The 17,445-nt window shown below is 36.4% G+C and overlaps 1 protein-coding gene across 1 annotated transcript in view; it reads right to left on the bottom strand.

The window, feature by feature from the left end:
* Positions 1–17,445, bottom strand: part of LOC127557388 (phosphatidylinositol 3,4,5-trisphosphate 3-phosphatase TPTE2-like) — an 89,326-nt gene that overhangs the window by 10,546 nt on the left and 61,335 nt on the right. Inside the window, exon 15 of the mRNA XM_051990724.1 lies at positions 4,711–4,808. Coding sequence (XP_051846684.1) covers positions 4,711–4,808 — 98 coding nt within the window. The remainder of the gene's footprint in view (positions 1–4,710; positions 4,809–17,445) is intronic.

Genomic DNA, 17,445 nt, shown 5'->3' with positions numbered 1-17,445 from the left:
ATGCTGATGGGTTTGTGTATACCTGTTTCTAATAAGACCCTTCGGGTTTAGCCAGAAACCCGCTAACAATATCTGGTTTGACTCCCCACTTCCCCTTGGTGTTTTTCATCTCTCTTCCTGAAGTCAGGAAGGGCATGATCCTCTTTTTTAGTGCTTTCATCTCTCTTCCTAAGAAGTTGGGGGAGAGGGAGAACATGATCACCTACTTTTTGGGGTTCTCAGCTCCCTGAGAAGTTAGGGAGTGTGTGTGACCACCTGTGTTCTAAAACAAAAGAAAGCGGGAGATGTAGCGGGATGTACACTATAAAAAGGTGTATTTGAATCAGACAACCAAGCACTTAAGGCTAATTACCTATTTGATATAAAACAATGATTCCATTAGCATATGTTTAGAAAAATGGCCCTTCTCACAGGTGATGCTGGCTCAGTGTTTGATGTTAAGATAATTATAGGCAAGGATTAGAGAGTGGAGTGTGACAAGCCAGTCTCACTTGACAGCAGGACAAGGAGGAGAAATGTGGAGATTCTGGACTCCAGAACTGAGAAGAGATCTTTAGCAAAACCCCTGGCAGTTTGCCCACTTCTCCCCCTAAAAACCAAGGACTTTTACTTATCCTGACTTTGGCTGATCCCGAGGCCTCCAGGGAACTAGCCTTCACTTAACACTTATTACTGTAGAAAGCTAGACTATCCTCCCATTCCTTAAGGCTGGCAGCCTAGGAGTCACCCTGGGCTCCTCACTATCTCTCCTTTCCACCCCACCATATCCAATTGGTTGCTAAGAGCTGATGATTATGCTTTCGCAGCATCTCTTGAATGCACTCCCTTCTCTTTTTGCACTGCTACTACTTTAGAATAGCCCCTTCTCATCTTGGGTCTGGAAAACTGTAAATAGCTTAGTGATGGATGGATCTGTCTTAAGTCTTTCTCTGCTCTAATCCAGCCTTCATTTAGCTCCTAAAATGATTTTTCTAAAGCAGAAGTTTGACCATGTCATTCATGTCCCTCCAGGGGTTCCCTATTGCCTACAGAATTATATACAAAATACTCTGGTATTCAAAGCCCTTTACAACTTAGCCCCCTCCTACCTTTCTAATCTTCATATACATCACTACTCTGTATATACATATCTATCTATCTATATATAGATATACATATATATCTATCTATACACACACACACACACACACACACACACACACACACACACACACACACGACACTGGTCTCCTGGCAGTTCCATGAACAATATACTCCATCTCTCAGGTCCTAGCATTTTTTCTAATTATCCCTCATTCCTGGAATACTCTCTCTCTTCCACTCCACCTACTGACCTCCTTAGTTTCAGGTTCTAACTAAAACCTCTTCTTTTACTAGAACTCTTTTCCAACTTTTCTTAATTTTAGTGCTTTCCCGCTAATAGAGGGAAATAATACCTCCTATTTATCCCATATATAGTTTGCTCTGTATAAATTTGTCTGCATGTTGTCTCCTTCATTAGATAATACTATCTTTTGTCTCTTTTTGTATCCCTCACACTTAGCACAGTGCCTGGCACATAATAAAGCAATTAATAAATATTGATTGATAGTAATGACAAGGGAAACACAGGAAGAAATATAACAGATATCTTTGTAGATAAAATGTATCTTTTATTAGTAGCAGAAAGGGAATTTGATGAAGAAAAGGAAGAGTTGGTTTGGATGAGGGAAGGGCAAGATAAATTTTTTAGATAAATATGTTTTAGACATATTAAGCTTAAGGTGATAGTAAAATAAGGTGAGAGTAAAAATAATAGCAGCAGTCACAAGGAAAGATGAGGTCTTCAAAGATGAGTATGTAAAGATATAAATATCAAACATATATGCATCAGATGGCATAGCATATAAATTATTAAAGAAAATGAGTTAGAGTAGGAAAAAGTGGAACTATACTAGTGAGGGACGTCAACTTTTACTTCTCAAAATTAAGCAAATCTAACAATAAAATAAAAAAGAAAGAAATTAAGGAGCTGAATTTTAGAAAAAAACAGATATGATCAGCCTCTGGAGAAAACCAAACAAGAATAGAGAGGAGTATACTTTTCTCCATTATACTATCCAACTATAAGTCAACAAAACTGACAGTCTAAATGAAATGGACAACAATAGAAAAAAATGTAAATTGACCAGATTAGCAGAATAGGAAATGATACTTAAAAAGATTTATCTTAGAAGAAGAAAGCCATATATCTCATAAGAAAAAAGACATAAATGAACTCCATAAGAAAAAATAATCTCATGACCAGATGAATATACAAGCAAATTATACCAAATATTTAACGAATAACTAATACTAATATTATATCAACTGTTTGGGGAAAAAAAGGTAAAGGCATCCTTACAAGTTCTTTTTATGTCATAAATACAGTCTTGATACTTAAACCATGGAGAGTCAAAACAGAAAAAGATAGTATATGTATTTCCCTTAGGGAATATTGATGCAAAATCTTTAAATAAAATACTAGAATAATATTATAATATCATATCATGAAGAACATATATTCTCACAAGACTGGATTTATGCCAAGAATGCAGAGCTAGTTTATTATAAGGAAAACTACAAGCATAATTGACCATATTTTTTGAGCATTTTTAATTTACTTTTTTTTAAATCAAAGTTTTTTTATTCACAAAACATATGCATAGGTAATTTTTCAACATTGACCCTTGCAAAACTTTGTGTTCCAAATTTTCCCCTTCTTCCCCCCCATCCCCTTCCCTAGATGTCAGATAATCCAATACATGTTAAATATGTTAAAATATATATTAAATCCAATAAGTGTATACATATTTATACAGTTACCTTGCCACACAAGAAAAATTGGATCAAGAAGGAAAACAACTGAGAAAGAAAGCAAAATGCAAGCAAACAACAAAAGAGTGGTAATGCTATGTTGTGACCCACACTCAGTTCCCACAGACTTCTCTTTGGGTATAGATGGCTCTTTTCATCACAAGATTATTGGAACTGATCTGCATCATCTCATTGTTGGAAAGAGCCATATCAGAATTGATCATCCTATAATCGTTTCCATGTACCATGATCTCCTAGTTTTGCTCTTAGCATTATCTAAGTTTCACTTAGCATCAGTTCATATAAGTCTCCCCAGGCCTCTCTGAAGTCATCCTGCTGGTCATTTCTTACAGAAAAATAATATTCCATAACATTCATATACCATTACTTATTAAGCCATTTTCCAACTGATGAGTATTCATTCAGTTTCCAGTTTCTTGCCATTGCAAAAAGGGTTACCACAAACATTTTTGCACATATGCAGCAAAACACATTGGTTATTCACTAAATAAAAGCAAATGAGCATAGTAGCATAGTATTTGATAAACCCAAAGATCCCAAATACTGGGGCAAGAATTTACTATTTTAAAAAACCCTATTGGAAAACTGGAAAGTAATATGGAAAAAAACTAGGCCTAGACTAACATCTCACATCAGATATGAAGATTAGATTCAAAATGGGTACATGATTTAGATATAAAGGGCAATATCATAAAACAAATTATTGGAGCATGGAAAAAATTATGGACCTATGGACTGGTAAAAATGTTCATGACCAAAGAAGAGATAAGAATGTACAGAAGACCTAAAAAGATAATTTTGGTTATATAAATTTTAAAGGGTTTTGCACAAATAAAACCAAGTACACAGTCTTTATCGCCCATTAACCAGAACCCAGGCAAGTATGTCATCATGAAATTGACATATATGTAAGCTGCATATTGTCTCCCAATAAATTATGAGCTTTTTGAGGGAAGAGACTGTCTTTTTTAAAATTATTTTCCCCAGTTACATGTAAAAACAACATTCTTTGGTTGTATGGATACATTCATTTTTTAAAATATTTTCTTATAAATTATGTTGGGAAAGAAAAATCAGAAGAAAAGGGAAAAACCACAAGATAAGAAAAAACAGAAGAAAAAGGAAAAAAGGTGAACAGAACATATGTTGATTTATATTCAGTCTCCATAGTTCTCTCTCTGGATGTGGATGGTGTGCTCCACAAAAGTTTGTTAGGATTGCCTTTTATTACTGAACCACTGAGAAGAACCAAATCTGTCATAGTTAATCATCCCTCAATCTTGCTGTTGCTGTGTACAATGTTTTCTCGGTTCTGCTTATTTTGCTTAGTATGAGTTTATGTAAGTCTTTCCAGGCCTTTCTAAAATCAGCCTGTTCACTTTTTATAGAATAATAATATTCCATTACTTTCACATGCTATAACTTATTCAGTGATTCCCCAACTGATGGGCATCTACTCATTTTCCAATTCTTGGCTATCACATAAATCAGAGATTGTCATTTCCTTTTCTTTGCATCCCCAAGTCTGACACGTAGCTAATATTTATATTTATTCACTGACTAATTGGTATCTATGAAATATTAAGCAAATCAATGGAGTCCTCTAGTGCACTGAGAGGATATTAAATGAAGGATTGATGGGAGGACATAAGATAAGAATGGCACATCTGAGAAGATTACGACCTTTACTAGTAAAGGAAATGCCGACATTGATGGATTATTGTTGTTCCATAGAAATGAGTCAATAATGTATATGGATTAATATAGTGTTTTATTCCCAGTTTTGGTTGGTTATTTGGTATTTGTTAAGATAGTTAAGTTTTTAAGTAAAATTATTTGTAAACAACAACCCACCTGACAGCTCTTTAAAGATGAACACACACAAGTGTGAACAACTTTTTTATCCACAATTATTACTATTTTCAGATCTTTTCCATTACCTTTTCCAACTCCTAAAAAGGAAAAAAAAGTTGTGTTCAGTTAATGGTAAAGAAGATAATATTTGTTGAATTAAACTTAGACTTCTTGCTAATTAATTTTGGAATTTAAAAAAGGCATTACTGTATTAATATTTGCTAATTTTGGTGATCCTCTATTCCATCATTGTTAATTAAAGTAGAATCACTAAGATGTACTTCAGAATGTACTTTAGGTATAGTGGAGAGCGTGCTGGGCCTGAAGTCAGTATTCAGACTCAGATACTTAATAAAAGAAATTGAAGGAATTAAGAGCATATAATAAGGAAACAAAATTATCACTCTTTGCAAATGACATGATAGTATATTTAGAGACTCCTAGAGAATCAACTAAAAACTACTAGAAACAATTAGCAATTTTGGCAAAGTTGCAGGATACATAATAAACCCATGTAAATCATTGGCATTTCTATATGAAACTAACAAAGCCCAACAGCAAGAAATAAAAAAGATTAATCCCATTTAAAATAATTGTAGATAACATAAAATACTTGGGAGTCTATCTGCCAAGGTAAAGCCAGGAACTATATGAACACAATTGCAAAACACTTTTCGCACAAATAAAGTTAGATCTAAAAAATTGGAAGAATATCAAATGCTCATGAATAGGCTGAGATAACATAATAAAAATGATAATTCTACCTAATAAATTTACTTATTCAGTTCCATACCAATCAAAATACCAAGAAATTATTTTATAGAACTAGAAAAATAATAACAAAATTCATCTGGAAGAACGAAAGGTAAAGAATTTCCAGGGAAATAATGGGAAAAAATTGCAAAGGAAAGTTGCCTAGCTGTACCAGACTTAAAACTATATTATAAAGCATGTTCATCAAAACCATTTGATACTGACCAAGAAACAGAGTAGTGGGTCAGTCGGATAGGTTAGGTTCACAAGACACAATAGTCAATGACTATAGTAATATAGTGTTTGATAAACCCAAAGACTCTAGCTTCTGGGATAAGAACTCATTATTTGACAAAAATTGTTGAAAAAACTATAAAATGGAATAGCAGAAACTAAGCATTGACCAACATCTTAACATCCTATATTAAGATAAGATCAAAATGGGTTCATGATTTAAACATAAAGGATGATACTAAAAGTAAATTCGGAGGTTGAGGAATAGTCTACTTCTCAGATCCATGGAAAAGGGAAGAATTTATGGCCAAAGAAGAACTAAAGAACATTATAAAATGCAAAATGGATCATTTTGATTACATTAAATTAAAAAGAGTTTACATAAACCAAACCAAGAGTAGAAGAGAAGCAGAAATCTGGGAAAAATATTTATGTTCACTGTTTCTGATAAAGATCTCATTTCTAAAATATATAGAAAATTAACTCAATTTTATAAGAATACAAGACATTCCTCAATTGATAAATGGCCAAAATATATGAACAGAGAATTTTAAGATGATGACATGGGTGGACCTGGAATACATTTACCTAGCAAATATTTAATAAGAGGATTCTTGTTTAGGTACAGATTGGTCTAACTCTAATCCCATAATGTTTTATAATATTGTAGTTGCTTCATATGTGTCTATCTTGTTTCCCTTACTGGAATCAGGAAGTCTTTGAAAATAATTCTTATACTTACTCAGTTTTGTGTAGTAAGATACTCAGGAACTGGATTTTTAAATATTTTATTTTGTTTAATTTTTCCAGTTACATTTAAAATAAAAGATATTTTTATATTTGTTTTTAATATTTTGAGTTCTATATTCTCTTTCTTTTGGCCACTCACAGTTAAAAAAGCACATGTGAAGTTATGCAAAACATTTCATAAAAATCAAGTTGTGAAAGAAAACATAGATCTTCCACCCTAGTGAAAATAAAACCCCTCAAGAAAAATTATGTTAAAAATAAAGAGAGAGAAAAAAATAGAGAATGCTTTGATCCATATTCAGACTCCATCAGTTCATTCTCTAAGTATAGATAGGATTTTTCATTGTAAGTCCTTCACAGTAGTTATGGATGATTATACTACCAAGAATAGCAACATTATTTACAGGTAATCTTCTCAGAACATTGCTGTTGCTTTCTTTTTTTAATTTATTTTATTTGAAAAATTTGAATAAGAAAAAAAGAAAAATAGAAAAGGAATACAAAATAAAAGAGGACATTGTCATTTGACCAGCAGAACATCTAGGAGGATTCAAAATATATAAGAATTACTAGATTAAATATATATATATATTTATTAGTATTATTAGTAGGAGAAATTATATTCATGAATGTCCATTTTTCTTCAATTCCTTATAAATTGTTGTTTTATTCTCTGCTGCACATGCTATTTACTTTATTCTTTTTTCCCCCTTTCATCCAACCCTACTGCCAAGCAAGCTATAGTTAAGAAAATATATTTATGTGTGTATGTGTGTGTGTGTATGTAGATATATATATGTAGATATATACATACACACATATGTTTTCTATTCCTGCTGATTCTTTGCTTCAATTCTGCTCCTTAACTTGCCTTGCTATTACTAACCCTCCACCACTCATGGATCCCTCCCTCATCTTTTTCCCATACCATTTGCTTCCCTATCCATCTATCCCTCCACCCTTATTTTTTTTTAAATAGATTTTAGAGGGTGCTATACCCTTCCTGATATATATGCAGTGTTGTCTATTAAATCTATTCCTGTGATGCTACTACTCTTCCTCTGTACCTCATTTGTATAACATAAATACTAATTTTACTTTAACTCTGCAGTCTTTCTTTTGAGCTACCCTATTGTTGATGTGAATCTTAAACATATAGTATACATTTCTCATGTAAAAAAAAAAATTGTCCATGTTGAGTCCCTTGAAATTGATCTTTAATCTTTGATAATATCTATGATATTTAATTTTGTTAAGTTTGGATTTGGTTGAAAATCCTGAAAATCTGCAAATTCATTGAATATCCATTTTTTCTTATACAATATTATAATTTTGCTAGATGTGATATTTTTTGGCTATAGGCCTAGTTCTTTTAATTGCTAGTGGATATGGTTCCAGGACCTGTGGTCTTATTGTAGACGCTGATTAAGTCCTATACAATTCTAATTGTTGATCCATTATATTTGAATTTTTTTTCTTGTTTCTTGCAAAATCTTTTCTTTGATCTGGGGTTTTCAAAATTTCACAATAATATTCCTGTGTGTTTTCCACAAAGTATCTCATTGAGGTAGTGATCAGTGCATCTTTTTTTTTTCTATTGCTACTTTCTCCTCATGTTCTAACACACCAGGACAATTTTCTTGGATTTCCTGCTTTTTGGTGTAAAGGTTCTCTTTTTGGTCACAACTTTCAAGCAGTCCAATTATTCTTGTTTTCTCTTCTTGATCTGTTCTCCAGATCTGTTGTTTTTCTTATAAGATGTTTCACATTCCATTCTATTTTCTCATTCTTTATAATCTCTTTTATTATTTCTTGGTCTGTCATAGCTTCACTGGTTTCTCTTTACCCAATTCTAATTCTCAAAAAAATTATTTTAATCTTTGCTCCTTTAATCTTTTATTGTATAGGAAATGATGATTCTGGTGGGTGGAGGCAGGGGAGTGAAAAAGAAAGGGGAGGAGAGCTCAGCCCTCACTTGCTCTGCTAGCTGGCTTCCTGTCGCAGCTACCCATATTGCTATCACAATCCTTCTTGCCCATATTGCTATCGCAATCTTTATTCACCTCTTCACTTGAATAAAGACTGAAGATTTTTCCCTTAACCTGAGTTCCTGACTCCGGCTGATTTTAAATACGCGGTCATTACAATTGGCGCCCAAGCGTGGGAACCAAGGACCCTACTTTCACTGAAGAATTCTCCAGTGACCAGGAACTTAGGTGAGTATAAGACAAACAGGGAACTTATTTTCTTAAAGACTAAATTAGTAACCTTTTTTGGCTGAAACGGGACAGATCCTAGGTAAAGATTCTCCATCCCCCACCCCAACCCCCCCAACCCCAGCCCCACCCAGGAGTGGTGCTATAGAAAGCCTGCTTAACCTAATAGAAGATCAAGGGCTACTTGTAACTTGGGAACAGGCAGCTAAACTTCTGGGTACATTAAAACGCACCTCCCCTTGGTTTTTAGAGGAAGAGCAAATCTCTCTAGATAACTGGGCATTGGTTGGTCAACAGCTCTCCGCATATAACAATGAAAACGGTCCTCATTCAGTTTCCATCGAGGTATTCTATTTATACAATATGATACAGCTGGCCTTAAGATACCGTATAAGTTCTTGGAGAAAAGGTAAAAATTCTAGGAATAATCAAATGGGGAAGCCTGAGATAAAGGAGGAAGACAAAAAACAGATTAATGGCCATATCCCCACAGGGCATGGAGACTTAAGTGAGGCTCAAGGGTGGGGTGAATCTGAGGCAGCTTCAGCCCCACCTAAGGAGCAGGTAATTGACTCTCCTCCATCAACTCCACCCTCCGGGATGGAGGGTGGAGGGGTAGTGGGGGGGTGGGAGGGGCAGTGACAGCACCAGCACTTCCCCCGCAGCATCCAGCCGCTCCTATGAGTAGATTGCAAAAGGGACTAATTAAGGCCAAAGAAGAAGGGAAAAATGTATCAGAATTTCAACACCACATTTTTCCTGTAATTCAACAGTTTAATTCTTCAGGTCAAGAAAGTAGAAGATACTCACCTTTTGATATAGAAATCCTCAAAGACCTGAAAAAGGCTTGCACTCTTTATGGGGCTACATCAGCTTATGTTAAGATGCTATTACAAAATTTGTCTTTTGAAATCTTGACCCCGAATGACTGGAAATCTATAGCAAGGATATGCCTAGAACCTGGACAGAACTACTTGTGGCTTTCTGAATATAGTGAGCTCTGTAGGATACAAGCCCAACAAAATAGTCAAAGCGGAGTTCATACTGCAATCACCTGTGACCTACTAACAGGTGTAGGTCCTTATGCAGATGTCGCAGTACAAATTAATTATTCTGTAGCAGCATATCAGCAAATTGCTGCTAATGCTATCAAAGCGTGGGCTTCTCGCCACAATAAAGATGAAAAGGGGGGGCCTTCACAAAAATAACACAAGGGCCAAATGAATCCTTTGCTGACTTTGTGGGACGCTTGCAGACAGCTATCACAAGAACAAATGGAGAAAATGCAATAACAGACATTTTGATAAGGCAGCTTGCTAAGGAAAATGCTAATGAGGTTTGCAGAAGAATTATACTAGGACTGCACAAGGATGCTCCTTTAGAGGAGCTCATAAGATGCTGTGCCACAGTGGGCACAGGTGCCTTTTATAGCCAGGCTATGAGGCAGACTTCCCAAAATCCAAACATGAGAAGACAGAGTCCCTCCTGGCAAGGGACTTCCAGAGAGACTCATAGATGCTTTCAGTGTGGAAAAGTAGGGCATCTGAAAGCTCAATGTTGGCATAGAGACAGAATGGGAAAACAGGGTGGGAGAACAATACCCAATACCCCATGTCCAAAATGCAACAGAGGATTCCATTGGGCCTCAGAATGTAGACAGATTCAGGGAAATGGGATGAGGGGCCCAGCCCCAGGGCCCAAAGCAAAAAACACTTGGGGCATGATGGCAGCCAGTGGTGCACCCAGAGAGTGCCTAGAAGTCCAGTACCCAGACATGACCAATCAGCCAGAAAGCCATATGATGGGAGAAGGGGATTGCACAGTCAACCAGCCAGGAAGCAACCTGATGGCAGAAAGGAATTACAATTAGGGAGAATAGAGATGTATGCAGCTGGGACAACTGAGATACCCCCTGGAGAGGTGAAATCTGTTCCTCTCCAGCCTATGGATTCTTACCTCCAGGCACAGTAGGCTTGACCATTTCACCTCCTTTTTGTACGTACAAAACAGTGTCCATCCACACACTGATGTGGGAAACTGGGGAATGTGTAGATAATATCCCAGTCACTAATACAGGTAGACAATGTGTGACTTATCACCCAGGAGAAGTAGTAGCATCAGGTTTACTCATACAGAATCCTAATAAGCAACCTGGTGATAGTCACCCAGATTCTGGCTCCAGACCACAAAATCCAGAAATATACTGGACAGCAGCTGTAACAGCTGACTGACCTATGCTCACGATCTATATAAATGGCCTACCATTGGAAGGATTGGTAGACACAGGTGCAGATCGTACAGTTATTAGAGGTGCCAGTTCAGTGCCCAGCGTTAACTTAGCTGAGCCTTATAAAAGATATGAATGGACGGTTTTGCCACAGGGAATGAAAAACAGCCCCACTATGTGTCAAATGTATGTTGCTGCTGCTCTTGCTCCAATAAGAAAAGCATTTCCAAAAGTTATGCTATTACATTATATGGATGATATATTGGGATGTGCACCTGAGGAACAAATGCTAGAAGCATGTCTACAAAAGACCATAGAAACACTAAGATACTACAAATTATACATAGCTGAAGAGAAAATTCAAAGACATGCTCCTTTTCAATATTTAGGATATGAAGTATACCCTAAGGTGCTTACAGTACAAAAACTGTCCTTAAGAACAGAGAAGCTAAACACCTTAAATGATTTTCAGAAATTGATAGGAGATATCCAATGGATGCGACCAGTGTTAGGCTTGACTACCTACCAGTTACAACCATTGTATGATATTTTAAGGGGAGACAGTGCTTTAAATTCACCACACCAGCTTACAAAAGAAGCTCAAGAGGCTTTGAGAGAAGTTGAACTGGCTTTATCCAATGTGGTTGAAAGAGTCACTCAAAAACCCCTGGAAATATCAGTTTTTGCCACACAAGAGGCACCCACAGCAGTCCTTCATCAAGGAGACAGTATGATAGAGTGGGTGAACCTCCCGGCACAACCAGAACAAAGCCTTACTCCTTACCCAGTGCTTGTGGCTAGAATTTTGTTAAAGGCCATTAAGCAAGCGGTACAATTATCTGGGGCAAGACCTGATAAAATATACACCTTTTACACCAATACACAAATTAATGTGTAGACCATCCCAGAGTGGCAAATTTTATTAGCTATGGCTCCAAATTTTACACATGGGTCTCCATTAAAGATAACCAGACTTTTACATAATTGGCGATGGATTCTTGAAGAAAAAGTTTCTAAAGTTCCTCTTAAAGGACCAACTATCTTTACAGATGCGTCCAAATACAATATTTGAGCTGTATACTCTCATGACTTAATGATAAAGAGAGTAGTCAGAACTCCTTTTCAGTCCACTCAGCAGAACGAATTATATGCGATCATGTTAGCTCTCACTTATTACCCAGGCGACATAAATTGATTCAGCCTATTCAGTAGGTGTGGTACAAAGAATTGCCACAGCCCAAATGAAATTTGCAGCTTCTAATATATATCAGCTCTTTAAGGAACTTCAGGAGCAAGTGAGAAAACATCCAGGTAAGATTTATATCTTGCATGTCCACTCACATAGTGGACTCCCAGGCCCTATTTTTGATGGGAATTCAAAGGCAGATAGCCTTTTAACTATGTTAGCCAGTACGCCTTTATTTCAGGAGGCCCAGGAATCCCATTCTAAATACCATCAGGCTGCTCGAGCTTTGCGTTTACAATTTGGGATTACAAAAGAGGAAGCTAGGAGCATAGTAAAAAGCTGTACAGCTTGCCTTCCTTTCCATGCTCCTACACTGCCTCCAGGGAAGAACCCTCGTGGTTTGAGACCCAATGAAATCTGGCAAATGGATGTGACCCATTATAAATCTTTCGGTCATCTGTCTTTTATCCATGTTGTGGTAGACACCTTTTCAGGATTCACTTTTGCCATACCAGCAGCAAAAGAGACAGTCCGAGTGGTCACTGAATTCCTCACACAAGCATTTGCCATTATGGGAGTGCCACAAGCAATAAAAACAGACAATGGTCCTGCATACACCTCCAAACATTTTGCACACTTTTGTGCACAGTATAATATTTTACACACCACTGGCATACCCTTTAATCCTCAAGGACAGGCAATAGTAGAGAGGAGAAACAGAGACATTAAGACGCTGCTCCAAAAACAAAAGAAAGGGGGAGCCACAGGTAATCCTAGAGAGCTTCTAAATCTAGCTCTTTATACTATTAACTTCTTGATTTTTGACAAAGATGCACTGGCTCCAGTAGACAGGTTTTATAACCCACCGGAAGGGCAGTGTCCAGTGCAAGCGGCTCCACTATCTTTAGATAATCGCCAGGTGATGTGGAGAGACCCAGAAAGTGGTGAATGGAAGGGACCAGATAGGCTAACTGCTTGGGGGAGAGGGTTTGCTTGTATCTCTACAGGTGGAGAAGGAATCAGATGGGTGCCAACGAGCCGTATTCACCTTGTCCATCGCAGAGAGATGGAGCAGACCCTTGAAACGAAGGAGAAGACCCAAGAAACATCGGGTGGTTCTGTTGCTGATTGTGCTCACCATTGAAAGAGTGTGGCAGTTATGGCGTTTGACTCACGGGCATAGAAATCATTGGACTTCAAAACCCTCAGAAATCATTGGATTCTCTGAGACATTAGATTGTTGTAGGACTTTAAATCCCTCAGGAATCATTGGATTCTTTGAGACATAAGACTTGAAAGCGCTCAGGAATTATTGGATTCTCTGAGAAATGATATGACTGTTACAGGACTTCAAAATCTGCTGGAATCATTGGATTCCCTAAGACATAAAAAGACTTTTGCTGGACTTCAAAAACTTGGGGGGATCATTGGATTCCCTGATATGTGAAGCAATGGACAATAGATTGGTTTTGGACTATTTCTTGGCTGCTGAAGAAGATGTATGTGTGACTGCTGTTTACAAACTCTCCTTCTAGGACTTCTGGCAATCTTTTACAACACAATGTTGATTCATATTGTTTGTTATACTGTTAATTGGGTGAATAATTCATGTTTGTTACACCACATCAAGCCTGCACTGACTGTGGGGAGAGTCATCACTAATAGCCTCTGCGTTGTTGCTGTGTGCTTGTGTAATACTTCCCATGCTGATGGGTTTGTGCATAATAAGACCCTTGAGCCCAGAAACCTGCTAGCAACCCCCACTTCCCTTTGGTGCTTTTCATCTCCCTTCCTGAGATGTCAGGGAGGGCGTGATTATCTCCTTTTTAGTGCTTTCACCTCCCTTCCTGAGAAGTCAGGGGGGTTGTGATCACCTCCTTTTCGGTGCTTTCACCTCCTTTCCTGAAAAGTCAGGGAGGATGTGATCACCTCCCCTTGGGGGCTCTGACCTCCCTGAGGAGTCAGGGATGGCATGATCACCTGTGTTCAAAAACAAAAGAAAGCGGGAGATGTAATGGGCTGAGGCTTGAGTTGATTCACTGAAATCCCAAGCACATGAGGCTAAATAGTAATTGGACCATACTCTATTAATATATAAGCTTGAAGAAAGAATGGCCCCCGCCTACTCTTTGTGCAAGTCCTGATGTGTTGTATAGGAAATGACGATTCTGGTGGGTGGAGGCAGGGGAGTGAAAAAGGAAGGGGAGGAGAGCTCAGCCCTCACTTGCTCTGCTAGCTGGCTTCCTGTCGCAGCTGCCCATATTGCTATCGCAATCCTTCTTGCCCATATTGCTATCGCAATCTTTTTTCACCTCTTCACTTGAATACTTAAGATTTTTCCCTTAACCTGAGTTCCTGACTCTGGCTGATTTTAAATACGCGGTCATTACATTTTATCTCCTTTCCTAGTTGGCTAATTTTTTTTCCATAATCTCTGGGTTTTCTCAGATTTTTTGTTTTTCCTCAATGTTTCTCATTTGATTTTTAAATTCTTTTTTGAGTTCTTCTATAAATTCTCTATGGGCAGGTAGCCATTTCATATTATTCTTTGGAGTAAAAGCTTTTTTTTTTTTTTTTTTTTTTTTAAATTTCAGTGTTCTCTGAAGATGTACTTGTCTCTATTCCCATAGTAGGTTTCTATAGTGGGATTCTTTCTTCTTTGCCAATTAATTTTTTTTAATAAGAGGTATTAATGTAAGCACCTCTAATTGTGGGGTGGGGAGATGGTGTCTCAAGCTTTCCTTTAGGTCTTTCCTCTGACCAGGAACCCCAAATCAAGAGATTCCCCACTCCTGCAAGTAGCAATACCCATCAGCATCTCTGTCCTCTGCACTCATGAGGGACTGGTTCCTTCTTACTCAGGGCTGCATCTTAGCAGCACAGCAGGATCTACTGTTCCTAATCAGCAAAGGTTCTCTCAGTCTTCCTGGACTCAGAATCTGGCTCCACAAATAGTTCAGAATATGAAAGTCTCTGGTTCCTGCAGAGGTTCCAGCCACATCTTTCTAGCGCAAGGATTCCCCACTTGATGTTTCTGTGAAACTAGCCTGAAGGTGTTTGCATTTCAGACAGGTTAATCCTGGCCTGGGGTCTTTTTTTTTTTTTCAGATCTTATTGAGTTGTTCAGGGAAGACCCCTGCCCTGCCCCAAATCTTGATTTTTTTAAAAAATCAGTTTATATTCTCCTTGCAGGGCAAATTTATTTTATTTGGGTCGGAGGGAGGAAGTGGAGAGCTTGAAATTTGCCAGCCTACTCCACCATCTTCCCAGAATCCTCCCTCCTCTTATTTATTCTTTTGTTTGAGTTCATAGAAGACTTTCTAGGTTTGTTTGTCGTTGTTGTTTTGAGAACATTCTGCTCATCATTTCTCATAGAACAGTAATATTCCATCACAAATACACAACACAGTTTATTGAACCATTTCCCAACTAATGGACATCCTCTCAATTTTAAATGGATTTTAAACTTCCTTTTTTAACAGCATGGGTCATAATTTTAGGATGTTAATGGTTAATGAGTCATTAACCAAAGGAAATTTAAGTATAAATTTTAAAAATGCCTATACTAAAAAAACAAGCATTTTCTAATCACCTAACACAGCATATTATAATTATAAGGAAACATTTTGTTTACAGAAAAGGGAAAATCTTCGATATAAAGAATGCTAAGTTATGCTCCCATATTTTTTAACATTTGAATCATCCTTCAACTAGAGTCGAACTAAAGCATTTTAATGCATCGAGGACCCCAATATGTCTTCAAACAAAAAGTACAGTAATGATGAACTAATTGTATTATAGATGTGTTTTAAGGTAAATTTCACTATTTAATTCAGTGCAATCACAAACACTTTTTAAAGGCCTCTGATATATGTAAGACATGCTACCAGGTGCTAGGAATAGAAAGACAAAAAAAAAAAAAAAATGAAATGGTCTTCAAGAGGTTCTAGCAGTTCTTGAACTGATTTTTTTTTCATAAAAAGTCTTATAAATTTTATTATGCATGTTTTTAAAAATATAAAGTATATTCTGAGAAGCATTTTTCTAAAATTAGATTAAATTCATTCTCTTAGAATGGATGTACAATTTGGATATAAAAAGTCAAATCATTTAAAAATAAAAAAAGTACAGATACAACAAAAGAGAAATGGTCTAATGGGAAGAAAAACTTTGTATGTCATATCACTAATAAAAGTTCAAAATATATAGGAATTTGATTCAAATATAGTTATATATATATATTGTATACTCAAAAATACAAAACAAACATACAATTATACAAGTATAAAATTACAAATACAAATACTCAAATATACAAAACAAATACAATTAAGAATCTTTCCCTAATGAATAAATGATCAAATAATATGAATAAGCAGTTTAAAGAAAAACAATTGCAAATCAAAAATGACCAGCTCAGTAGAAGCACAAGTCATTAATCATAAGAGAAAGGTGAATTAAAACAACTCTGCAGTTTTACCTCACACACTACAAACTGGTAAAGTAAACAAAAAATGGGAAGTCAAGTTGGAGGATTTTTGAGAAGACAGAAAGTAATGGATTGCTGCTAAAACTGAATTGGTAAAATTGTTTTGGATATCCATGTGAACTTTCTTTTTTCTTTTTTTTAATGTGAACTTTCAAAAGAAAAGTTCACATACTTGACCCAGCAATATGCTATTTTAGGGATTTCAAAAAGAGAAACAAAAAAACCCCAATATATGCTAAAATATTGACAAATACTGGAAACAAAGAAGGTACCCACTGATGGAGAAATAGCTAAATAAATTGTGGTATAGGAGTGTATCAGAACTAGGCTCTGAAGATACAAAGAGAAAAGAAGATGGTCCCTGACCTCTTTCTGTTTGTTTTGTTTTTAAATGTATTTAATATTGTCCCCCATTACATTTAAAACAATTTTTTACATTTGTTTTTAAAAAATTTTGAGTTCCAGATTCTGTCTTTTATCCCCAACCCCAGTCCTCAATAAAAAACCATATGTAAAGTTATGTGAAACATTTCCATAAAAGTCATGTGAAAAAAAAAAAACAAACAAACACAGATCTCTCACCCTGACAACAACCAAAAAAAAAAAAAACCCCTCAAGAAAGATAGAATATGAGAGGGGCTGGGGGGAAGGAACGAGAGAGGAGAGAGAGAGAGAGAGAGAGAGAGAGAGAGAGAGAGAGAGAGAGAGAGAAAGTATAATCACTTCTTTTTCTGGGTATGGATAACATTTTTCATCATAAGTTCTTCAAAGTAGTCGTAAATCATTGTACTGCTGAAAATAGCAAAGGTCATTTACAATTGTCCTCCCAGAACGTTGCTATCACTTTGTATACAGTACATTTTGTTCTCTTTGAGTTTAT

Source organism: Antechinus flavipes, chromosome 3 (assembly GCF_016432865.1).
Source record: "Antechinus flavipes isolate AdamAnt ecotype Samford, QLD, Australia chromosome 3, AdamAnt_v2, whole genome shotgun sequence".
Lineage (NCBI taxonomy): Eukaryota > Metazoa > Chordata > Mammalia > Dasyuromorphia > Dasyuridae > Antechinus > Antechinus flavipes.
Note: the sequence above shows the minus strand (reverse complement) of the source record. Positions and strands in the feature narration are given on the sequence as shown.